The 26,269-nt window shown below is 40.2% G+C and overlaps 1 protein-coding gene across 3 annotated transcripts in view; it reads right to left on the reverse strand.

Annotated features, from left to right (window-relative positions):
- Nucleotides 1-1,629: 1,629 nt before the first annotated feature.
- dnajb13 (DnaJ heat shock protein family (Hsp40) member B13) overlaps nt 1,630-26,269 on the reverse strand; it is a 43,256-nt gene continuing 18,616 nt past the window's right edge. The window contains exons 5-9 of one of the 3 annotated variants that reach the window (XR_007262220.1): nt 25,885-25,998; nt 14,153-14,266; nt 5,929-6,005; nt 4,545-4,685; nt 3,083-4,437 (exon numbers count right to left, since the gene is read on the reverse strand). Coding sequence is in view for 2 of the 3 variants with exons in the window: in XM_020509782.2 (XP_020365371.1) it covers nt 2,478-2,631; nt 5,929-6,005; nt 14,153-14,266; nt 25,885-25,998 (459 nt within the window). In the remaining variant the exon portion in view is untranslated. Of the gene's footprint in view, nt 2,632-3,082; nt 4,438-4,544; nt 4,686-5,928; nt 6,006-14,152; nt 14,267-25,884; nt 25,999-26,269 lie in introns of those variants that run through there. The other 2 variants (XM_020509782.2, XM_048597631.1) reach the window with 2 other exon arrangements.

A 26,269-nucleotide genomic window follows, 5' to 3' on the forward strand; every position in this document is an offset into this window, starting at 1 on the left:
CTCCAGCATCTGCAGTTCCTACTACCTCATTTTTACATATGCCTTGTATTGCTGCTGGCATACCCTCTTTCAACTGTTCACTTAATTTCCCCTCCTTGGTGGTAATGGTAGAGTTCAGAATATGCCAGGCCATGAGGTTATAGATCACACTGATTATGGCTTTTTTGATGACCACCTGGATGAGTAGCTATATCTGTTCTGAATTTATCCCATTTAACACAATGATAATACTGTTACAGTCTTATTGCTTTTTTTCTCTTTTTGTAACACAGCCAGCAATGATAAAACTCTACTCCCAAAAGACTGCTCAAGTCAACCTGTGAATGAATAAGTTAGGACATGACTTTTTTAACCTAATTCCATTGTGACCTTTTCAGATTTCTAACTGAAATGTAAAGGAATTTAATGAGAAAAGGAAGTTTGTTCAGCTTATATGTGCTTCCTAATAATTGGTATTTTAGTAACAGTATGCAATAGATGCAGAAACTGTACAGTTGGAGGAATAACTCCATCTATATAAATATTGTCAAAATACCTTGGGCTGCACTCATGTCATGAAAATTCAGAGCAATTTATCCGTTGAAGGCTTTTAAAAAATTATTCTCAAGATATGGAGTTAGTCAAATCAAACGTAAAAATAGATGAATACCTGGAAATTTACAGGGGTTCTCAGGCAGGTGACTGGGAAAATCTCAGGGCATTAATATTTAAAAAAGGCTTATTTCCAGAATTCCCCCAATTTGCAACAGAAATTACAGTGGTGATTCAGAAAAGTTTCCTTTTAGATGACCAGAAGTACATTTTCAGTATTTTCCACTTTATTTAGATTTACAGCATTCACAAAAATTTGTATTTATATTGCACCTTTCATATAATACAAAGGTGCAAGGGGCTTCACAAAGCATTACAAATCAAAGTATAATACTGAACTATGTAAGGAGATTTAAGTTAGATGAACAAATTCTTGGTCAAAGAGGTAGTTTTTATGGAGAGTATGTCCTAAGGGAGGCAAGTGAGATGAAAATATAAATATTGTGGCCTAAACAATTGAAAGTATGACCACCATTTGACCGAGTGTGGCGTCAAAGAGCCCCAGCAAAAGTGAAGTCAACAGGTCAGTGGTAAAACTCTCTGCTGGTTGGAGTCATACCTGGCACATAGAAAGAATGTTGTGATTGTTGGAGGTCAGTCATCTCAGCTCCAGGAAATTTCTGCAGGAGTTCCTCAGGGTAGTGTCCTAGGCTAAACCATGTTTAGTTGCTTCAGCAATGACCATCCCTCCATCATAAAGTCACACATAGGGATGTTTGCCAATGGTTGCAGTGTTCAGCACCATTTGAAACTCTTCAGATAGTGAGGCAGTCCATGTCCAAATTCAGTCAGACCTGGGCAATATCCAGGCTTGGGCTGAAAAGTGGCGAGTGACATGTGCACTGCACAAGTACCAAGCAATGACCATCTCCAATAAGAGATAATCTACCTACCTACCCCCTGCCGACTCTCAATGGCATTGTCTTCACTGAATACCCCAAAATCAACATCCTGGGGTTACCATTGCCTAAAAACTGAACTGGACTTGCCATATGAATACAGTGACCAAAAAAGCAGGTCAGAGGAACATCCACTCCCTCCACCACCAATGCTCAGTAGCAACAGTGTGTACTATCTACAAGATACACTGCAGAAATTTGCCAAAGCTCCTAGACAGCACCTTCCAAACCTGCAAGCATTACCATCCAGGAGGATGAGGGCAGTAGACACACAGGAATACCACCACCTGCAAGTCCCCTTCAAAGCTACTCACCATCCTGATTTGGAAATATATCACTGTTCCTTCAATGTCATTAGGTCGCCATCTTTGAACTCCCTTTCTACTAGTGTTGTGGGTCTACCTACAGCACAGGGACTGCAGCGGTTCAAGAAGGCAACTCACCACCACCCACTCAAGGGCATCTAGGGATAGGCAATAAAATGATAGCGCAGCCAGCAACATCTACATCACGCCAGTGAATTTTTTAAAAAGGTCCTGAGAACTTAAAATCAGGAACTTACAAGAGGCCAGAATTAGAGGAGAACAGATATCTTGGAAGGTTGAGGGACTTGAGGGCATCACATATGAAAGAAAGGTTAAGGGTTTGAAAAGAAAGATGACAATTTTAAATTCACAATTCTTATGTTCAGTTCCACATAAATATTTTTACTGTTGTACAAGTTGTTCTTTGACAGGAGACCATGAATCAGCACACTATAATTATGCAACTTTTACAGTTAGGGTTCACCAGAATTCATCAACCCTTATAGGAAATGTTACACACAATAACAAAACAAATAAAGTTTCCTTCAGTAATCCCCATTCATAAACACACCATCTATTTATGTCACAGATACAATAATGCACTATACTTGAGTATAGAAAGATAGTTGTATGGTCCTGACCCTTTAATAACCGACTGACTTCCTTTTTGCCATTATTGACTTCATACTTGCAATGCTTGATTAATCAACTTCTTCTTTGCTGGTGTGAGCTTTTCTGGAAAGTGAATGTTAAACTGGATCACGAGATTTCCCTTTTGTAATGGATCTTTGGATAAAGGCATTCCTTCTCCTGGAACTACTTTGGTATATTTAGGACTAGGAAAAATAAAATAGTAGGAATTATAAAGAATCAGGGCATTTTTCCTAGCTTATAAAAAAAGAAAGAAGAAACAACAGGCACTTATGCAGCAACTTAACACAATCTCAGGAAGTTCTAAAAGCACTTTTACAGGTAATGAAGTACTCTTGATGTGTAGTCACTGTAATCTATCTGTTCGCCCCAATTAGTGCACATCAAGGATCCAAAAACAGTAGTGTAGTAACATACCAATGCAATGATCATAGGAATTATGAACAGGAGGAGACCTTTTGGCCCCTTGAACCAGCACCATCATTCAATAAGATCAATGCTGATCTGATTATGGCCTCAACACTACTATCTAGTTTTACAAAGTTCAATGTATTAACAATTTTTAAAATATTGATTTTAACTGTAACTCAATTTTAACATTTTGTATTTGTAGATCAGAAAAAGAAGCAGCTCAGATATTAGATGTGGAACTTTTGTTGCTCATTCTTTGAAAACCAGAAACTCAAACTATTTTTTGAAATTGTCTTTTTTCTGCCCTTGGTGTTGTCTCAAATATTTATCTCACAGCCAACATCATTAGAAGAACAGATACAAACATATGAAATAAGGAGCAGTAGGCCACTTGGCCCTGATTACTTCACATTCCTGTTTATCACCAATATCCTTTCACACCCTTGCTAATTAGAATCCATTAACCTCTGCCTTAAAAATATTCAAAGATTCTACTTCCGCTGTTTTTGGAGGAAGAGCATTCCAAAGACTCATGACCCTTTATAAGGAAAAATGTCATATCTCTGTTTTAAATGGGCAATGCTTTATTTTTAAAAGGTGAGCCCAGTTTATGTAGTTTTTACCTGGGCAGGAAGGAATGTGCTAATTCTGGACAGGAATGCCAGGGTGGTTACCTGGCATCACAGCTTCTCCGCGACTTCATCCAACTGCATTGTCATTACAACTTCCTAGTATGCTTCATGGTCACACTACTCTTCCGTCCTTCCTCCATGCAACACATCATTAACAAACCACTAGCCTCACCATAACATCATGACTGTTTTCAGAACAACTCTCACTTCATCTCAGTCCTTCAGGACTTGACTTCAAAGCTCATAGACATTTATGACTTGCATGGTTTTGCTAGATCATTTTGTGTGCATGGACACATATGTACCTTATGCATTCAAAGAGGATGCCTCTTAGTTTGCTTCCATAGTGCTCAATCACTGCACTGACTTTGAGGCTGTGACACCGTTATGGCTTCCATTGCTTTTCAGCATACAAGCAATTCACTCCTAATTTACAGGCTGTCAGCATCTGGTGCTTGCATTGCTTTTTAGCAGGTAGAATCTTCAGCCATAGCTTACAGGCTGTCAGCTTCTCTGGCTGAATTGCTGTTTAGAGCAGAAAGGGAGGCAAGTGGATAGGCACGGCTGGGATTCAAGAAGGTGGACATGTGCTGACATGCTCTGTGCTTGTGGATGAAGTCCCCGATTGCTGATACTACAGGGCTCTCTCCTGCCTGGGGTTGAGCAGTGCATGGTGAATGGCAGTTCTCTAAGCATAGCAGCTTGGGGTGTTTCTTCCTTGGCCAGCTGTGGGGCTGCTCAGTCAAGTGCTCACCAGCTTGTGCTCCCAAACTTTCTATGGCTGATGTTCCCTCAGAGGTGTCAGTATCTGAGCTGGTGGAGAGATGTAGGAGGCAGCCTTCTCAACACCTCCTCTGAGGCCACAGTATTCTGGTTCTCAGATGCTGAGGAAATGATTTCTGTTGCAGCAGGCTATTTCTCCACCGAGATTGCGGACATCCCTGGTACCTGCAAGACAAAAGAGAGAGAAGTCATTGTGGCTGGTGGTGAATAATGAATGACACTGACAGCAGGGTTAATGTGAGAGTTTCAGTGGAATGAAGAGTGGTACTTACTTGGGACTTGGATGTCTCAACATTACCCCAAAAAGCAGTACGAGTCATCTCCTTTGAGGGCCAGGATTCTCTTCTCATAGGGGCTGAGAAGTCAGATGTTGTGTATCTCTCCACCCTTTATGCCCCAGTGTGGGCTGTCTACTGCGATAGGGGAAGAAAGGGAGGAATTGAATGAGATAAAAGTGGGTGTGTCACATCTGTTAGCGCTGGTGCAAATCGTTGAAAAATGATAAGGTGTTCCAAGGAAGTAGGTAGCGCAGAGTTCATATAGAGTTGATGATGTGAAAGGTTGGGAGGAAATGAGAACAAGTGAGGTGTTGCAAGCAAAAGTGAAAGTGGTAGAGCATGAGGCTTGGTGGGAGGTCAGTGCAGTAGCAGAGATAGACTGTGTGTGAGGTAGCAGAGAGAAGTGTGTAGCACCTATCCTGGAATGGCAGGAAAGGTCTTTGACCTTCTTGTAGCATTGCTGGCCATTCTTCCACACCCTGAGACTGCACTGACTCAGGTGGCAAGCTCAGATCAGGCTGCCAGGGTCTGCCAGTCTTCTGGGAAGAGGACATCCCTCCCCTGCACACTCTGTCACCAGGGCCTCCTCGTTCCTATTGGAGAATCATAGCACACCTTTCCTTTTCTGACATCTTCACACTCTATGTGCATCAGCAAATAGGTCAGCTTCAGAATGCCAGTGCTTGCCAGGTGCCTGGGGCCTTTTAAATATGGCCTGGGCACCAGGGATACTGGTTTTACAGCAGATATTTGCTGCCTGATGAGTTGCTCTGGAATGGCACGCTGTAAAGAAGGTCTAGAATTGGACAAGATGGGCATAATAAGGCAGGGTAAGTCATTAATGAAGTATGGTTGGTAAGATGTGGTGAGAAATCTCACTAGGCATCACAGCAAAAAGCCCTTCAAATAACTCAATGTAACTAACTGGCAGTAGCCAAAAAAACATAAGATTCAGCCCAAAGTTGTTTTACAAAGCACATGGGTGACTACAATGTTTTAAGTAATTAATTTGTGATTTAGAACTCTGAAACTGACCTGATAAAACAAAAGGTATTTTCTAGTCTTGTGCATTTTTAGATGGACCTAAATGTATTGCAGCTAGCAGAGCCAAAAAGGCATGATAACTTTTTCAGCGCTCCTGGGAGAAATGGGGAGGGGATGGGAAATAGAAAACTAGAATTATTGCTCCTTGTTGCTGATATGGCGACCCCAGGAGTTTATAGATGTGGGGGAATGCAAGATCATGTCCAACTGTTATTTTTCCCAAGATTCACAATCTATTTTCATACCTGAAAATAAGCATTTCGCTGAGGAATCAGCAAAGTGTTGGATTTCTGTTTACAATAAAGCAGCATGAAAATAGCTAACAAACACTTACTGGACAATATCATTGATTGGAATGCTGAGAAATCTGCCATCAAGTGTCTCAATTTCAATGGTGTGACCTGTTAGTGCCTAAAATTCAAATAACAATTAAATATTAAAACATATATATGGATTGCATAAAATCTCTAAAAACTGAGAAAATGTATTCTTCAGCTGCTGTAATACTTTTTGACATTTTAAATCTCTGGAGACTTGTTTTTGCCCTCACATCCAGGTGATAACTCATGTTGGAGTACATTTTCATTGTTTGGTGGCAGACCAAGCAAATCTTTGGGGGAATGTTTCTGTCAGTTACACTTGACAGGCAGAGTTTGATCTTCCCCATATATAATCCCTCCACCAGGGTTGCTGTAAAACATTCCCAATTGCTTCCCTCATAGTTCCATACTCCAGGAACATGCCCATATTTTCTTGTTAAAATGAACCAATACTGATGTGATTGAATTTGAGTTCAGAATTTACTAATCTATTACTTTAAGCGGTAAAAATCATCATGGAAAGGACACAAAATATATTACCGTAAATCATGAAAGACAACATTGATGCACATATGGTCAATAGCATGAAGCGGTGGGACATCTAATTTCTTCCCATGATTACAGTTCTTACATGCTGAGTTCTTGACCTAAGTTACATCATCGAGAAAGTGTGTGGGGTGGATGTCTTGGAGCCCAAAGCAACAGGAAATTTGGTGGGATGAGTGACTTAATTTGGTGGGATGTGAAACTTTCATTTCCTAACAGCATACTGAGATCCAGCCATAGTCAGTGGTAAGTTTACTGTGGTGTAATGTAACATTTTTGCATGCCATGAATACTCATTAACAGGAAACAGTTTTCAATAAAGTCCTGCCTTTAAGATAAAATCTGTGGGGCATTAGAATCTTGTTTAAAGGTAGTATACACCTGGTAACTGCACATAACTACAGCACAAAGAAGGAACACAGGAGAATGGAGAAGGATGAGTCAGTGGGTAGAAATATAGAGTTGGAGGCATGAAGGTTTCAAAGACAAACCCAGGAGAGGGCAAAGTGGGAGGCTGGAGGCACAGAGGATTGAAGTGGGAAGGGCTCAATGTCTTGGATAAGGTGTAGGAGGGAGGTGGGAGGACAGTCAGCCAGAAAATAAGGGGCCTTAATATCGATTGTCCATCCTTCCAAAGGTGGGTTGATCTTAGGGTGTTCACTGGCAGATTCCTTTTAGGGCTTTGAGTTCATCCACAACATTTCAATTGCCCCCACTGGGAATGTTTCTGACAATGTCCTTACAATCCATAGAATGGAAGGGTAGCTAAACCTATGAGTTCAGCCATGTCCCATAGATAGACATAATTAAGAACATTCAATGAAGAGTGAAAACAAAAACTCAACATTGTTCCTTCCACAACAAAGCAAATGTCCCTAACTCCGGAAACCATCAGTATGTGCCAACAATGAGGCATGCCAATACATTTATTATGTAAACAAGAGAATAAACAGTAAACTGGAGAGTATTAAGAGGGATAGAAGAAGTGAGAGACCTTGGAATCTATGGCCAGAGGTCTGAAAGTACAGTAGAGGTGGCCATGGTGATAAAGAAAAGGTAAAGGGCTCATCATACTTGCACAAGCTCTCCAAATGAGCATCTCACTTAATGCCACAAGAGGGAATATTTTGTCCCTGTTTACCCTATCCAGACTGCCTATGATTTTTAGTACTTCAATGAGCTCTCCTGTCATCATTTTCTCAAAGTGGAGCAATCCCAGCTTCTCTAATCTATCTTCATAACCGAAATTCCTCATCCTTAGAGCCATTCTTGTAAACGTCTTATGCAGTTTCTCTATTACCTTCACATTCTTCCAGAAATGCAACACCCAAAACTGAATTCAGTATTCCAGCTGCAGCCAAACTAGCATCATATTTGTTCAACATTATCTTCTTGCTTTTGTATTCTATGCCCATGTTAATGAAGACCAGGACACTGTATGCTTTATTAACTGCTCTCTCAACCTGCCCTGCCACATTTAATAACTTATGCACAGATACACCCAAATCCCTCTGGTCCTGGACTCCCTTTAGATTTAGACTCTTTATTTTGTCTGTCTATATTCTTCTTAACAAAATGATTTTCCCACTCCACCAACTTGTCCATTTCCTTTTGAAGTTTTACACTCACCACAGTTTACACTGCTTCCAAGTTTTGTATCACCTGCAAAATTTGAATTTGTGTCCGGTACACCAAAGTTAATGTACATTAATATACTTTGGGAAAAGCCAGGGTCCCAGCAATGACCCCTGGAGCATTTTACTACAAATCTTCCCTCGGCCTGAAAAACATCCATTAACCATTACTCCGTTTCCTTTCACTCAAGCAGGTTTGCATCCATATTGTTCTGTCCCTTTTATTCCATGAGCTTTGGACTCTGGTTTGAACTTTGCTCACAAGTCTGTTGTGTGGCACTGTATCAAATGCCTTCTGGAAGTCCATGTACACTACATCAATAATGATATCCTGACCAACCCTATCTGATACCTCATCAAAAAACATTAGCAAGTTAATTAAACATTATTTTCCCCTAAGAAATCCATATTACCTCCTCTTAATTAACCCACATTTATCAATGTAATCTTGTCCCAAACTGTTATTTCCAGAAGTTTCCCAAACACTGAAGCTAAATTGACTTGTCTGTATTTTCCGGGTTTAACAAAGTTGTAAAGTTTGCAATTCTCCAGTCCTCTTGAACCATCCCCAATTCTAAGAGAGACTGAAAAACTATTGCCCGTGCCTGTGCAATTTCCATTCTTACTTCCCCCAGTATTCTTGAGTGCATCTCATCTGGTCCTGGTTTTTTGTCAACTTTAAGAAGCCAACCTATCCAATGCCACCTCCTTATCAATATTAACCCTTTCTAGGTACTGAACATCTTTTTTCACCATGGCCTTAGTTGTATCTTCTTCATTGGCAAGATGGAAGGTATTCGTTAACCACTTCAGTTACACCTTTATTTTTCATGCATAAAACCCTTTTTTGGTCCATAATTGGTCTTGCCCCTCTTCTTGCAATGTTATGCCTATAGAAGACATTGGGATTCTATTTTATATTAGCAGTCTCTTTTCATACTGCTGATTTGCTTTTTCACCACTCCTCTGAATCTTCTATATTCAGCCTAGTTCTCAATTGTATTTTCTATGTGACATTTGACACAAGCACTCTTTTTCTTTTTTATTATAAATTTATATTTTTCTCTCCATTAAAACTACAGGAATGAGAACTAGCTTTAACGTGTATTTATATTTACAAATAATCATAAATTAGTACCTTCCAGCAACTCCTGCAAGCAGCTACGACCCAAACATACTTAATTTTGGATACTGGCTGAAAATGTTGAGAGGGGTGCAGATGCTAGGCAGATGTGTACTTTCTAAAACTAAAATTTGGCTATGCAGCAAACAAAGAAAGACTCTTTTCACTTGGAAGCCGGAATGTGAAAACTACATGCACCAGAATGAATAACAATGTACAATTCACCACAATTGTAACCAAGAGAGCCCTGATTGATCTGGAGTTAATGAAGCTCGGTGTTGACATGACTGCAAGTCCTGGAACCGAGATCGAGGAATGTCGGGCTGAGTGTTAATTGGGCTAAGAGAGGTGCTATTAGCTGCTTTTGGATGGTATGGGAAACCTTTTGACCGCACAGTTTTCCGACAATGCCAAAAGGGCATTTTCCTGGATCCTGGAGTTCCATCTATTGGATTCAGGATAGGAATTCCCAATAGGGGAGGGAGTGAGTTGGGGGAAGAGGCAGTTGCAGAAGGGTATAAGGTCGGAGAAGGTTGCTGCAAGAGGTGTATGTGGGGAGAAGGAGGCTGCAATGAAGAATGGGGCAGGGAAAGAGGCTGCAAGAAATGGGTGAGAGTAAAAGGAGGCCGAAAGTATAATGTGGGAGAGGGGAGCGAGGCTGCAAGACAGGCGTGGGGGGAAAGGAGAAGGAGAAGGTGAAGGAGGGTGGTGACGAAGGTGCTGCAAGACGGGTGGGAGAGAGAAAAAGGCAGCAAGGGAAGTGTGGGGAGGACGATAGTTGCAAGTAAGGGAAGGGAAGATGCAAAGGAGAGAAAACAATTTTAAACCTGTCAAAAAAGTAATATCCAGCTAAGTGAAATCCAAGAAACATTTAAATCACTAAGGTGAAAGTTCCTTGCAAATGAATGTGGAATGTCTTATTTATGCCTGCATAATGAAAAACATGTAGTAAATACAATTGTTATGAACACCCTCAATTGTTCCATTTAAATCTGAGGGTGAGATCCAAGATTCAACAAATAGGATAGTAACTACTTGATTAAAATGTTCCTGTTTTGTACCCGTGTGATAGAAATGTAAATGACCTAACCAATCTATTGAAGGTGTGCTTAAGTTGCTGGCTTTTTGTATGGAGCTGTTTGTGTCAGTTATTTAAAAAAAATCTTTTATTATCTTATGTCTGCTGTCTTGCACTAATTTAATAACAGTGGAATACCATTCATATCTAGGAAATTAATGCTTTTCTTATTGTGTTTTAGCTTTAATGAAGAGTTGATTATGACTGAGGATATTGATGAATTATTCTCATTCTGCTTCTATTTTTCAGAATACCTCGTATGTCGACAGAATTACACAAGATATTGTTACTACATGATGGAATCATCTAATAATTCAGTTTGTGAAAATGAAAACATAGTCTCCAAAAACCAAAAAAAAAGCCACTGAAAATTTAGAAAGTAGTCCTCGAGGAAATCTCAGGAGGAGACCTGAAGAAAGAAAAATGTTTTGACTCCTGAAGCACTCCCAAGTATTTTGATAGTAATTAGCAGTGGCGGTTTCAGTAGATGAGACATATCTGCAGGATGGAAGATGATTGCACACCCAAGAAACTTCAGTGAGGTGAGGTAGCCACCAAGGCTCTACATCAAGGATGCTTAAAAGTGTGAAGGCCCTAAACATTGACTATAGCAGGGAGTTATTAGCTGATGAAGGAGGGAAATAGCAATACCACCTGAGGGCTGTTGCACACTATCATGATGACTAGAGGCTACTGCAGGTTGATAATAAGTACCAACGCTAAATTCAACAACCCTGCAACATCAGTGTCATGTACGATGTAGTGGAACCTTCCTCTAAAGGATTGGCCTTCTCAGCCACCACCAGTAAGGGTCCATCACATCTTGTAAATGGGAGGATGCCAATTGCTATAAACACCAAACTTATGTTACATTTGCTTGTGATCATGTTTCATGTCATATTCAAAGAGCAACTGTCAAATAATTAGTTAGGTGGAGATAGAGAACCATTGAAATTGTTCAAAAATAGAATGCAATAAATAATTTTGGCTACTTTGTGTACAAAATTAAATGATTTAAAGCAAAGTTAAAATTTGTAATCCATTGAGTAAGCTTTACCCCCAAGGACATTTTCTCAGGAGCCTGGTAGTATAACATTGTTCCAGAACTGATTATGCATTTCAGCTCAGTATTTCTTGCCAGTATCATTCTTTATATCTCCCTATTCTATTGCATTGCCAAATATTTACATTATTTAATGACATATATTTTTGATTGTACTATAAATGGTTAATGCAGCTACATATATATTATATATATGAAAGAAAGTGAAATCAAAGGTAACTAGCAAAAAAAAATAGGAATGACAAATTTTGGAAAAATTCTATCTTTATTCAAATTTGAAGTATTCTAAATGTAATTGAGGACTACTTTCAGTAGTGCAAAGAAACCTAAGAGGTGATTAGTTAGAGGCTTTTAAAATTATGAATGTTTTTCTAGGTTAAATATGAAACTATTATTACCTCTGTCAGTGACAAGGCGTTATCAATTTAAATATGCAGGGATAGGTTAGGAGAAGTCTAGGGAAAGAATGTATCCGCAGATTGTAGTATTAGCATGAATGGATATTGATTTTAAACTGTATCTAGAAGAGTGAAGAGAGATATTTGGAAAATATCTTTACTTAAAGGCTTCTTACAACATAACATGTTTCAACAAAATAAGAATTTACAGACATCATTACTTTTACATCTTTTAAATGAATATTAAATAAACATTTGAAGCAGAGGAAGCTACAAAGCAATGGAGATAAAGCAGGACAGAGGGCTTCATTTTGGATGCTTCAAATGAATAATGAGTTGAATTGTTTATTTCTGGCATTAAACCTCAACAATTTTGTAGAAAAGGAGGAAATTAGCATATTAATATAAACTCAAATTTTATAAGTGCCTTTATTTAAGGATTCATCTCAGGAATGGGTGTGACAGCTTGAGCAAAGAACTGCTGCAAAGGGGAGATGATAGCATTGTGATAATGTTACTGAACTGATAAGCCAGAGGCAAGTGTTCAAATGCACCAGTGAACCTGGAGGATTTTAAAATTTATTTAATTAGTAAGCCTGGAATAAAATGCTAGCTTTATTAACAATGGTCATTAAACTACTGGATTTCTGTAAAACAAAACACATTTGGTTCGCTGAATATCCTTTGGTGGAGGAAATCTGCAGTCCTTACCTCATCTGGCCTCCGTGTGACTCCAGGCCTACACCAATTTTGTGGATGTAGTGACACAGAAGTTGTATTATAGGATAAGCGATCCAGAATTTCAGGCTAAAGTTTTACGGACATTTGAATTTGAATCTCACAGTGAAATTTGAATTTATTAACATCTGGAATAAAAAGCTATCCTAATGGTGAACATGTAACTGCTGTCAACTGTTATAAAAGCCCATCTAGTTCACTAATGCCCTCTAAGGAAGGAAATCTGCCATCTTTACCTGGTCTGGTCTACATGTAACTAAAGATCCACAGCAATGTGGTGACTTTTTAACAACCCTGTGGGCAATTAGCGATGGGTAATAAATACTGGCTAAGCCAGTAATACCCACATCCCATGAATCAATAAAAAAAATTGAGTTGACTTTTAACTGCACTCTGAAATGGCCTAACAAGCCCCAGATGCAGGTGGTTCACCACCACTGCCTCAACAGCAATTTCAGATGGGCAACTGACATTGGCCTAGCCAGCAGTGCTCACACCTGAAGAGCAAAATGAAAAATAGCTTGTAATCCATCTGAAATGACATTATTTACATAATTTTTGATCAAAACATTATAATTTACATACATCACCATCAATCTTATGGACTGCTTCCCAGTCCCTTCATTAAAATCAATCATAAAGATGGTGAAAAGCTATAGACTTAAAATGGATTCCTGCAGGACTGTACCGGTTACTGTCACCCATGAAGTTGTCCTCCCATTAAAACTGTCTTCTGTCTATGAGAAACCAAACAATTGTTGAAGAAAATGACATTGAGTTGTCCTTATAAAATGATGTTAGGTCTTCTTCTGGGTTTGATACATCTGGTTTTCCGAGCTATTTCTGTGGTAGTTAAGAATGTTAACTACCATGTTAATGTTAACAAAAATGTTAATATGAGGTATGACTCACATCCAGGGCAGACACTAGGCATTGGTGAACTAGTCCGGTTTTTATAATATGGTAGATTCAAGGTTTTTTTAACTGATACTCAAAACATCTTATTTCTAGATTTTTAAAACTGAAGTTTAATTCTTATGCTGTCATAGTGATATTTGTGCTCATGTCCTTTGGATATTAACTCAGGGCTTTGAATTACTAATTGAATAAGATAACTGTTGTTCTACTGTACAATTAACTAAAAGCATTTTTTACAATCAAAATTGCGAAACCTACTAGAATTCTGTCAGCAAGCAACTCTGTCAACCCTTCAAAACATTTGATTAAGCTGATAAAGCCTCACCTATAACTAAAATTAAACTAATGGGCCTATAGTTTCCTAGTTCTGACAGTGTCTTTTTAAACTTATTATATTTTAGACAGTTTTTACATTCTCTCCTAAGTATCTGTTTCCCCTCAATATATAATAGCATTAGTACTTCAGCATTATTTTTAGTAGTGACTCCTGATGAAAAGGTACTATTTAAAGTTTCAGCCTTGGGGCTCAACACAAATCTATCCTGCAGAATATCCAAGCAACTTAAATTTGTTAAAAGTGATTTCTAGAATAATGTCGTTAATATATATTTACTGAGACTGAGAAGTACTTATTGAAGGCATCTGTAAAGTTAAATTTGCAACAGAAAAATACATTCCATTCCCCAGTCCTAACACAGACTCTGAAATGGCATTGTAATCTGCCTGAACATCATACCTACCTTTGCCAAGGAAATTGGAGCACAGAAAATTAGATCATTTTCTTGTCGACAGAACCAATGATGCGGTTTCTCTTTCACAGTAAATATAATGTCTGATGGAATGTTATTTGGACCCTGCATGAATCAAAAGTAATAAATCTAATTTAATCAATATAAAATATGGTTAAAAACTCATAATATGTCATGATTTCATAGTCACATCCATTCTTCAGCTAATCCTGAGAATATTGCAAGAATTTTTGATCAACACTTTTTAATGACAAGGTTCACTGCAATTATTATCAGTACATTTTATGTTGTATTATGCTCTGTGTAGAACCCAGCTAACGTTATCACGAAGGTCCTACCTTCTCAACCTCTCCCCTTGCCTGAGGCATGGTGACCCTCAGGTTAAACTCACCAACAGTCGTCTCTGCCTAATTAGAGAGCAATCCTGTGGTCCTCTGGAGCTATGGTGACCTTACTTTTACTATGCTTAGAGGAAATAATGGTCACATGGGTAAGGGTTCACCAGCCACAAAATATAATTGTGCCAGAAAATGGGAGCACACAAGTGGGACTCACGCACTTTGTGCCTGTCAGTGGTATTCTAGGTACACATAATAATCATGCTCCAAGTTTGTTAAAATGATTCAAGGACATAAGCAACACCATTATTGTTTTTAGAAATGGTATTGGGTGAGGCAGAGGGAAAAATGTGACACCACTAATGAGAACCAAACCTGATAAAGGGGTTTAGAAACAGAAAATAGAGGAAATAATCAGCAGGTCTGGCAGCATCTGGAGACAGAAACAAAGTTAGTTAATATGCTGAATTTTACCAGAAATTACCAATATCAGGGAGTTTCATGGAAAATGTCTCTCTGTGAGCTCTAGCATGTCTTCTCATTCAATTCTCCCCAACACACCCCATAAACTATGGCACTCTGCTTGTGCTATCTTGTCTGACATGAAAGTATTCATTAATGCCAGAACCTCTCAGGATTCCTGAGGGTTTGTTGAGGTAGTCCTTTTGCTTGCCACAACTTTCTGTTCTTTGATCTCTTTCTTCTCCAGGTTCTTTTTTCACTTATTCACAGGAAGCATAGGCAACTGCTCCATTATTTACAAAGTTTCTTAGTTGCTGATTAAAAGCCACAACTTACAGCAACTGGTGTGGAAAAATAAACTGGTTTTCTTCAGGCTTTAAATATTTTACTGGAGAGAAAGGCACACCACCTCCCCTTCTGGTGATCCAGTATTGTTCAAACCCACAAGCTGTTTAGCTATTTAGGAGCCAATCAGATTGTTGCTGTCAAACTGAATCTCACTTTGTTCACACCTTCTAGTGCTGGCCTATTTACAGGCTCCCCTACTGCTTGAACAAGTTCAAACAGCAGCGTAAGCATGACTTACAATGAGCTCTTTAAGTAAGTTTGGAGGTATTAACCATGATGTAGGGCCAGCAAGGACATAGGAACCTCCAGAGTAATGGGGATAAAGCAAATACATCAATGGTAATGTTACAGCTACGAAACATGCCAGTGAAATTATCACTAGATTGTGCCCATGTGTCTAATGTAAATAGACCATACAACAAGGAAAAAAATCTCCGGGCTGCTGGACGGTACATGTGAATGACTAAATGAAAAAAACTGAAAAAAAACTACCAATGCTGTGAATCAGAAACAAGAATAGAAATTGCTGGAAAAGCTCAGCAGGTCTGGCAGCATTTGTGGACAGAAATCAGAGTTAACATTTCGGGGCAATTGATCCTTCCTCAGAACCTGGATATGATGCATATGATGCTGCAGTCCATCATCCTAGGTGAGGTGCTTGCAGAGTTATTGTTGGCCCTGTGAGTGTGAGATAGCAGGGAGAATATGGTCCCACTTATTCTTGCAGAGTGCGGGAGAACTTCTTGCAGAACTGCTAGCCATTCATTTTCACAATGGAGACAGCACAGACCCATGCTACTATTTCTACCAAGTTGTCTGGATCTGATGGGGTGGCCTCTTGCTGCAATCAACCTGGAAGAGGTCTGAGCTTCTTTCCATCACCTTTTTCACCAGGGCTCTGACAGCTTTTTCCATAAAGTGGGAAGTGAGTTTAGTTTTCTTATGATTCTTCTGTGCCCAAAGACTTCTCCCCCTCAATTGTAAACACCCAAGTTGTTAATCTGTTCAGGAACCATTTAGAGATTTGATGTCAAGCTGATGACTTTTAGCACCCACAACTAATCACTATTGCACAAATCCATCAGCAATCTGTTGCTGGAGATATTCCACTATGCACACACACCTCGGTGTGTAAACACAACTCACAATAAACTCCAGTGTCTTGTTGTTAAATGTGCAGTAACTCCTTCCACAGTCCTTCCCATTTTAGTCCACAATCAAAACTAAAGAAAAATAAAAAGGTGTGGTCAATGGATGTTAACAGTGGTCTGGCTCTCACTTTAGCCTGCTTGACAGGTCTTCTTTCGTTTCTGAAATGAGTCATAAACTGTGTCTAGACAAAATAGCCTCCATACTCCATAATCTGTCAATAACCTGACAGCCTGAGTGAAGTAAAGATGGGAACAAGCACAGTTGCACGATGACTGAATTATGTCTCCTGTTAGGCACAGACCTGTATGATGTGTTCCTTGACATCACAAAACAGATGGATGTTAAGGGACTGGAACTCTTTGATTGATAAAGATGCTAGGCTTGTCATGTGGAATACACAAGGCAATGGTGATGTCACCTCTCGCATCTTAAACTCTGGGCAATTCTGGGATGTAGGTAATACCTGATGGTCTCAGTCTACTTCGCTGTCTCCATTGGGAAATTATTGTAGCTTGTCTTCCATGATCCACTGAAAATATGGAAAGTCACTGATACCACCTGTTGCAACCTGAAAGTAGCTTTTGACATAAACCTTTAGGGTTACCATGACAATGGGAGGGGAAAGGAAGAGAGGAGAAGAATCATACAATGCAATCAAGCAAAGTCAACATGGTTTTGTGAAAGCAAAATCATGTTTCACTAATTTATTAGAGTTCTTTTAGGAAGTAGCAAGTAGGCGGATAAAGGGAAACCTATAGGTTACTAAACAAAATAGGAGCTCAGTAGATGGGAATAGAATATTAACATGGATGGAGGTTTAAGTGATTCTTTTTCAAGTTAGCAAGCTTTTACTAGTGGGATAGCATAGGTGTTGGGGCCTCAACTATTTATAATTCATATCAATGAATTTTTCTTTTATTCACTTGTGAAATGCGGGCATCACTGGCTGGCCAAGATTTATTGCCTGTCTCTAGTTGCCCTTGAGAAGCCAGTGGTGAGCTGACTTTTTGAACAGCTACAGTCTTGTGCCAAGGGTAGACCCACAATACCATTAAGGGGGCAATTCCAGGAATTTGACTAAATAACACTGAGGAACAGAGACGAATGGATGAAGAATCCAATGTATGGCAGCTAAATTTGCCAATGACACAAAAATTGGACATAAAGAGGAGATAATCAGCAGAATTTTCCCGTGTTTTGGCTAAGTGTTAATTTCAGGGAGTTTCATGGAGGGCTTCCTTCCAGGAGCACTGGTAACCTTTCTCACACAATTCTCTGCTGTTCATTTTATTAATTATGCAACCCACCACATGGTGCCGCTCTTGCGCAATCTTGTGGTCAACAGAGATGGAACTGCCAGGACATTCTGACATACATGCCATGATCGCCATTTTAAATTCCAACTGTGCACCATTATAAATGTGGCAAGCAAGGAACTAACCTTCACAGTGTATTGTTCTACCACAAACCCAAGGGAGATGAATGGTTCACAAAGGATAGCTGGCACCCTAGTTTGTGAACAGGGAACTGAACATCTTGGTGGAGAAACATCGAAACATAGAAGATAGGAGCAGGAGGAGGTCATTTGGCCCTTCGAGCCTGCTCTGCCATTCTTCACAATCATGGCTGATTGTCCAACTCAATAGCCTAATCCTGCTTTCTCCCCATAACCTTTGATCCCATTCACCCCAAATGCTATATCTAGTCGCCTCTTGAATACATTCAATGTTTTGGCATCAACTAGTTCCTGTGGTAATGAATTCCACAGGCTTATCGCTGTTTGGGTGAAGAAATGTCTCCTCATCTCCGTCCTAAATCGTCTGAATCCTCAAACTGTGACCCCTGGTTCTGGACATGCCCACCATCGGGAACATCCATCCTGCATCAACCCTGTCCAGTCCTGTTAGAATTTTATAAGTCTCTATGAGATCCCCCCTCATTTATCTGAACTCTAGCAAAAACAATCGCAACCTAATCAATCTCTCCTCATATGTCAGACCCGCCATCCCGAGAATCAGCCTGGTAAACCTTCGCTGCACTCCCTTGAGAGCAAGAGCATACTTCCTCAGAAAAGGAGACCAAATCTACATGCAATATTCCAGGTGTGGTCTCAACAAGGCCCTGTACAACAACAACAACATAGCCCTGCTCCTGTACTCAAAAACTCTTGCAATGAAGGCCAACATACCATTTGCCTTCTTTACCGCCTGCTGCACCTGCATGTTTACCTTCAGCGTCTGGTGCACAAGGATACCCAGGTCCCGCTACACACTCCACACTCCCAATTTACAGCATTGTACAGCAGAAGACAGCAGTGTCTTTCTTCAGGACTACCAAAGGAAATCATGGCACTAGATGCTGCCAGCCTGGCCAAAGATGCCACTTGGGTCAGTATCCAAAGTCTTGAGGAACACGCAACATTGATTCAAGAAAGGTAATGAACTTCTATATTCTGCAAGAGTATCTCTGCAACCTCACACTTACTGTAACTCTGCTACTGCACCCACCTCCCACAAAGGTTCATGGTCTATCACACTCTCATTATTGCATGCAGAGACAGAAACCCTCATAATATTTAAGAAGTATTTAGATGTGCACCTGCGATGTCAAGGCATACAAGCCTATGAGCCAAGTGTGGAAAACGGGATTAGAATAGTTAAGTGGTTGTTTTTGACTAACACAGACACGATGGGCTGAAGGGCCTCTTTCTGCCCTGTAGCTCTCTCTGACCTGATGACCTCTATCTTCCCTCAATGACTCTCAGCCACCCAATTCCACTCAAACAGGTAAGTCTATTTGTTCTCTGTGCTTCCTACTCATTCACACGACATATCTCACCACTTTCCTGCTCCTGAATCACCACTAATTGTGCCAGCCACTCTTACCTTACTGAATCCATTTGTCTTATCACAGAGAAAAATGGCACATAATAGGGCTGATTTTGCCCTGACAGGTGGGGGGAGGGAGGGGCTGGCATTCATCTTCTCACCCTCTATCAGGAGAGAATTTTCAAACTCACGGGAGAGGACCATGACCACTTCAAGCACCTAACTGACAATGGCCAAACCCCTGGACTGGGATTGAACAATGCCCTTGACTGAGCATGGTACCACACCCTGACTGACCATAGTACCCCTTAGCTTGACCAAGGACTGCACTCTTAGACTTTCAGATATTTTGTTGATGGGCATGCAGTGTGTTTGCAGCATAGGGTTGTGGCACCTGTTGTAGGTGTGACATTATGTACCACAGTACAACACTGTAATCTGCCAAACCCCTTGCTTCCTCTGTGCTGGCAAACATGAATGACTGCCTGGCTATTTGTACTGAAAGGTAAGGCCAGGCATGGGCATGCATCTGGACAACAAGGAAACCTACATCAGACTCCTGCTCATCGACTACAGCTTCGCCTTCAACACCATTACTCCCTCCAGATTGATCTCAAATCTCCGAGACCTTAGCCTCGGCTCCGCCCTCTGCAACCGGATTCTTAGTTTTCTGATGCACAGACTGCAATCAGTGAAGATAGACAACTGCACCTCCTCCACGATAACACTCAACACTGGAATCCCCCAAGGATGCATTCTCAGCCCCCTACTGTACTCCCTGTACACCCACGACTGTGTTGCCAAATTCCGAACATACACCATCTACAAGTTTGCTGACGATGCCACCGTGGTAGGACGGATATCTGACAACAAGTCAGAATACATAAAGGAGATAGAAGGCTTGGTGACGTGGTGCAGTGAGAGGAACCTCTCTCTCAACATCGGCAGAACTAAAAAACTGATCATTGACTTCAGAAAGAAAGGACGAGAACACGTTCCCGTCTACATCAAAGGAGCTGAGGTTGAGAGGACAGAGAGCGTCAAGTTCCTAGGAGTGATGATAACTGACAACCTGTCCCTGGACTTCTCACATAGATGTGACGGTCAAGAAGCCACAACAATGCCTCTTTTTCCTCAGGCAGCTCAGGAAATGTGGCATGTCCATAAGGACTCTCATCAACTTTTCTAGATACATCATTGAAAGCATACTGTCTGGTTACATAATGGCCTGTAATGGCAACTGCTTTGCCCGGGACCATACAAAACTACAGAAAGTTGTGTGCACAGCCCAGATCATCACGGAAAGCAACCTTCCATCCATGAACTCCATTTACAAAGGCTCACTGCCACAAAAAGGCTGCCGACATCATCAAAGACCCATTGCACGCTGGTAATGCCCACCTACAACCACTTTAGTCAGGCAGAAGATACAGAAGCTTGAACACATGCATTAGCAGGTTCAGGAACAGCATCTTCCTGGCCATTATTAGACTGATGAATGGACTTTCTAACTTCAAATGATGCTGATCTTGCTGATGTTGATCTTGCCTAGTGCATGCCCTGTGCGATGTAACCTGTATGTTTCTAAGTTTTATTTTCACCCTATGATCTGTATGTCCTTGCTTACTATGATCTGCCTGTACTGCTCGTAAACAAAGCTTTTCACTCTACTTAGGTACATGTGACAACAAATAAATCAAATCAAATCAAACTGAATCAAATCAAATCTCAATTCATGCAAAGTAAGTGCTACAAGAGCAAGCTGTGTACCCTGTATCAATGCATGAGATGGTGTGTGTCCCTGCATGCAGTGTGGCATCACGGGAGCATAAGGTTTCAGGGAGTTCCAAAGTGCAGTAGTGAAGTGTGGTTAATCCAAGATGTGCTACGAAGAGGTGGTGATGCTGGTGTTTTGTCGATGCCAACTTTGATGGATAAAGGGTCAAGGTGGTTGCTGTCCATGGAGCATGCCCTGAGACACCAGGGAATGATGATCAACAGGGAGGTCCGGAAAAGACACTACCAAGCTGCAGTTGCCAGTTAGTCACTGTGACATTCATGTTAGGAATTGGCAGCATCTAATTTCTCACCAATATTTGGGAGAATAGCAGTCTTCATATAAATGAGGTGAGATTAACTAATAATGAGATATTAAAGCATGCAAATAGGGCCCTTTTCATTTACTACTGAATTTCATTTACTAGCTTTGAAACCTTCCTCAAGGGAAACGGAGAGAAACTGCAGGCCTCTGTGAACAGAGGGATCTGAGTGTCTTGGTGCTTGAATCACAAAAGGTTAGTGTGCAATTGTATCATGTGATTAAAGCAAATGAAATGTTGGCATTTATTACAAGGGGAATTTAGTATATAAAAGGGAAATGTTCCTACAGTTGTATAGATGAAACTACAGTTGTATAGGTTAGACCACATCTAATGTACTATGTACAGCTTTGGTATCCTTACTTAAGAAAGAGTATCATGCATTAGAAGCAATTCAGAGAACGTTCACCCAACTGATTCCCGGGATGAAGAGCTTAACTTATGGAAAAAGTGAGCCGATTGGGCCAAACCTATTGGAGTTCAGAGGAATGAAAAGTGATCTTACTGAAATGCATAATATTTTGACAGGATGGATGCTGACTGGACATTTGTCTTGTGGGGAGGTCTAGAACTAGAGGATAGAGTTTAAAAATGTGGAGTTTCCCTAATACAGGAGAGGACTGAAGAGGACAGGAAAGAAAATGAGAGAAGGATAAAAATAACCAATACTGTGTGCAATTCTGGTCTCCTTGCTATGGGAAGGACATTGTGAAACTTGAAAAGGTTCAGGAAAGGTTCACAGTGGCAACAGTGTTGGAGGTTTTAAACTATAGGGAGAGGCTGAATAGGCTGGGGCTATTTGCCCTGGAGCATTGGAGGCTAAGGGGTGGCCTTATAGAGGTTTATAAAATCATGAGGGGCATGAATAGGGTAAATAAACAGGGTCTTTTGCCCGGGATGGGGAAATCCAAAATTAGAGGGCATGGTTTAAAGTGAGAGGGAAAAGATTTAAAAGGGACCTAAGGGGTAACTTTTTCACGCAGAGGGTGCTGCATGTATGGAATGAGCTGCCAGAGAATGTGGTGAAGGCTGGTACAATTACAACATTTAAAAGCCATCTGGATGGGTATATGACTAGGAAGGGTTTAGCGAGATATGGGCCAAATGCTGTCAAATGGGACTAGGATTTATCTAGGATATCTGGTCAGCATGAACGAGTTGGACCGAAAGGTCTGTTTCCGTGCTGTACATCTCCATGACTCTATGTCAAATTCATCACAAATTGTAACTTGACATGACTCAGCACAAGACATAAAAACCATGAGATGCAGCAGTTCATTACAGGCAGCACATATCAGATGAATATGAATGTCAGATAGCACAAAAGTCAAACACGTGACAGGCTAGGCAAGTGTGTACTACGGATGAATATCAAGTAGAATCTGAAGCTTAGTAGTCAAGGCAGATATGGCTGGCTTCACAGTTAGCAACCACTTGACTGAGCTGTTTTAGAAATTGATGCGCTCCCCTCAAGGCTGAAAAATCACTCCATTCGCAGTCACTGGATTGTTATCTGATTGCATCAAATTATAAATCAATAAACTGAGATAAAAAAATTAATTTAAACAAAGCGTAGTGAGTAGCCATTTACAGTATAAACAAGCACTTTAACTGGAAACATCTAAAAAAATTAAATTATAAATTTAGATAGATTAAATCTAGCCTTGTTTATGAATCCTGTAAACGATACTAAGTGCATAGTTTAAAATCACAGAGGGCAGCATAGAGTTGCCAGAATTATGTGTCCTGGTTTTAATTATTTTGCAATGAACGTGACATCTTTTATTTAGCTTCTTTTTTTGTTTTTAAGATGCTTTAGGAACTGCAAGCATTAGACAAAAACAATAATTTTGGAAATGGCCTTCTACATGAAAAGCAGTGATAAATTCCATTCTTTATACATCTATTGTATTAAAAATCCCAAGATGATTTATGGGGGTGGGGACAGGGGTGGAGAATAACAAATACAAAAGTAAAGAAACTATTGCTGACCCATGGTGGATGAGCTATAAATGTGACTCTGAACTTGGTTGAAAACATGGGTTATGAAGAGGTTTTTAAAGGTGGAGTGAAATAGAAAGGTTAAAAAAATTTAGGGAGAATTTCTAGAGAATAAATGCATATTGGCTGAAAACATTGGACAAAATGAATGAGACTGATAATAAGGCAGTCAGGGGACTGAAGGATGTTTAAAGTTAAAGAATAGCAGAAATGATCGTAGATATAGAATGGGACAATACAATGGAAGCATTTAAAAATAAGGAAAATATTCAATGTATTGAAGCAGCATGTGCAAATCACAGGGAGGGATAATGGGGGAGTGGAACTTAGTGGAAAATAGCTTGTTTAGTTGTAATCATCGCATGTTTATTCATTCATTGTAGGCGTTGATGGCTGAGTCAGCATTTATTGCCCATTTGTGAATGCCCTTGAGAAGGTACTGGTGAGCTGCCTTCTTGAATCACTACAGTCCAAGTGCTTTAGTTATATCTGCCATGCTGTTAGGGAGAGGGTGCCAGGATTTTGAACCAGTGACAGTGAACAACTGGCGAGATAATTTCAAGTCACTACGGCATGTAGTTTGAAGAGGTACTTATAGGTGGTGCTGTTCCCATGTATCTGCTGTCTTTGTTCTAGATGGTACAGATCACAAGGTTGGAAGGTAAAGGAAATGTTGAATAGGTGATTCTGGAGGAATGAGTTTTGTGGACAAGAGTTTCATGGAGGCTGAACTGAATGGTGTTGTGGAGGTGGGCATAAGCAGTCTTCCTGATTTTTAGATAATAGTGTTTGTCACTAGGTTTTGATCAGATTGTCAAGCTACTGAGCTACTCTGAGGTGTAAATTTTGACTCATAGCTACGATCTTGATTGTATAGAGGTAATTGAGAAATCAAATGTGGGTGATCAGATGAAGTCTGCTGTTACCAGAAAAATTTGGATGGGACCCAATGCCTATAAATCATATCTCTGAAGGGCAGTGTCCACATGGGATCATAGAGTCATAGAGTCATAGAGTCGAACAGCACAGAAACAGACCCTTCAGTCCAACTCGCCCATGCCAAGTATCCTGAAGTTAACTAGTCCCATTTGCCTGCATTTGCCCCATATTCCTGTAAGCATCTCCTGTTCATGTACTTGTCCAAATGCCTTTTAAATGTTGTAACTGTACCTCCATCCACCATTTCCTCTGGCAGTTCATTTCACATATGAACCACTCTGTGTGAAAAGTTAACCCTCAGGTCCCTTTTAAATCTTTCTCCTCCCTCCTTAAGGTTATGCCCTCTAGTTTTGAACATTTTGAAATGTTCACTGTACATTTTTCTAAATAGAACCCATTGTTGAAAATGCATTTACTTCTCAAAATTTATTCTAATAGATTACTAAAATACAGTGTAATATCTACAGCACTAGGAACAGGTGTCAGGAACAAGCCAGGAGACAGTTCATCACAATGTGAGATCCTTCCCTATGTCCACTTTTCACAAGCAGTTATATCAGGTTTCAGAAGGCTTGCCAAGGAGATTCATCACCATGGCTGAAGTGTGGCAGTCCACTTCCAACCAGAAACCTCCTAGGCAATAAATAATCTGCATGTGATTTTAGACACATCCAGGAATACCACATTTGGGCTGTCACAACAGGAGCCAATGACTTGGCGGAAGATTATGGTCTCAAGGAAAATCTAAATTCAGAGCTTTGTTCCATCTTGCGGAGGGAGGCATCAATACTGGAGAGGCATATGTCCTCGGTGGTCATAGTAATGGCTTAAATGTTAAAGTCATTCATTATGTAATTCATCATTTGAAGTCTACTCAACTGAAAATCAGTGAAAATGTTCAAAGGCACAATCAGGGAACATAACAGTGGCAGTGATAGTGACACATGTTGTCCTTCAGCAGCATATCAGCATGTCAGCTTCCTCACCATCTGTTTGTAAACAGCAACTAAAAGAACACTGGACAGGGTACTTTCCAATTGGTGAAGGACTACAAACAATGGAGCTCCAAAGAAACTTGGGGGACCAGGTTAGTGGATCATTAAAATGTTGTGAACAGACTGATGAAATTCAATTAAGGCATTCATGAGGGCATTGGATGACTTTTTGGGTAGTAATGGTGTGCAAGGATACTGGAAAAGGCAGGAGATTGACACCAGATGGTAGTGTCAGACTAGATAATAAGAGTCGGTGCAGGCAAGGTAGGCCGAATGGCCTCCTTCTGCACTGTAATAGTTCTGTGATTCTGTGAGATACACAAAGTAATCAAAAAGGCTACTGGAATTCTGGAATATCTAGGGAACTAAAATGCAAGCAGGTAGAATTCATTCTCAACTACACAAAACCCTGGTTAGAACATGGAAGGAGTGCTGCGAGCAGTTTTGTGCACCACACCTTCGGAAGGACATATTGGCTTTGTGTGGAGTGCAGCACAAATTTAACAAGACAACAACTAGACTCCACAAGTAAATTTGGAGGAGACATTACACAAATCCTACCTGGTCTCCTTCATTTGGGAATCTGATTTTAGTTCCTGGTTTCCAGCCTTGTTTAACCTGAATAGTCAGGATTTTATCCTTAATGCTTGAAGTGTGACCATCTTCATTCATAACCTGTTGAAAAGTAATGAAGTAAAGGAATTTTAACAAAATAACATTGTAATAAATTCAGTCAGAAATTTAACATACACTTAAAAGTTAAATTCATCTTTTTACAGACCTAATAAGACATATAATGTTGTCCTTGGAGACTTGTAGCAAATGTCACAGATTCCATGTTTGTTTACCAAGAGGCTGATGCTATAAGGGACTGGGAATACTCACAATTTAAACCCTGACTGAAATATCTGTGTTTAGTCGTCTGATTGCCATCACAGGAACCTAT

This window comes from Rhincodon typus, chromosome 6 (assembly GCF_021869965.1).
Source record: "Rhincodon typus isolate 14 chromosome 6, sRhiTyp1.1, whole genome shotgun sequence".
NCBI classification, from domain to species: domain Eukaryota; kingdom Metazoa; phylum Chordata; class Chondrichthyes; order Orectolobiformes; family Rhincodontidae; genus Rhincodon; species Rhincodon typus.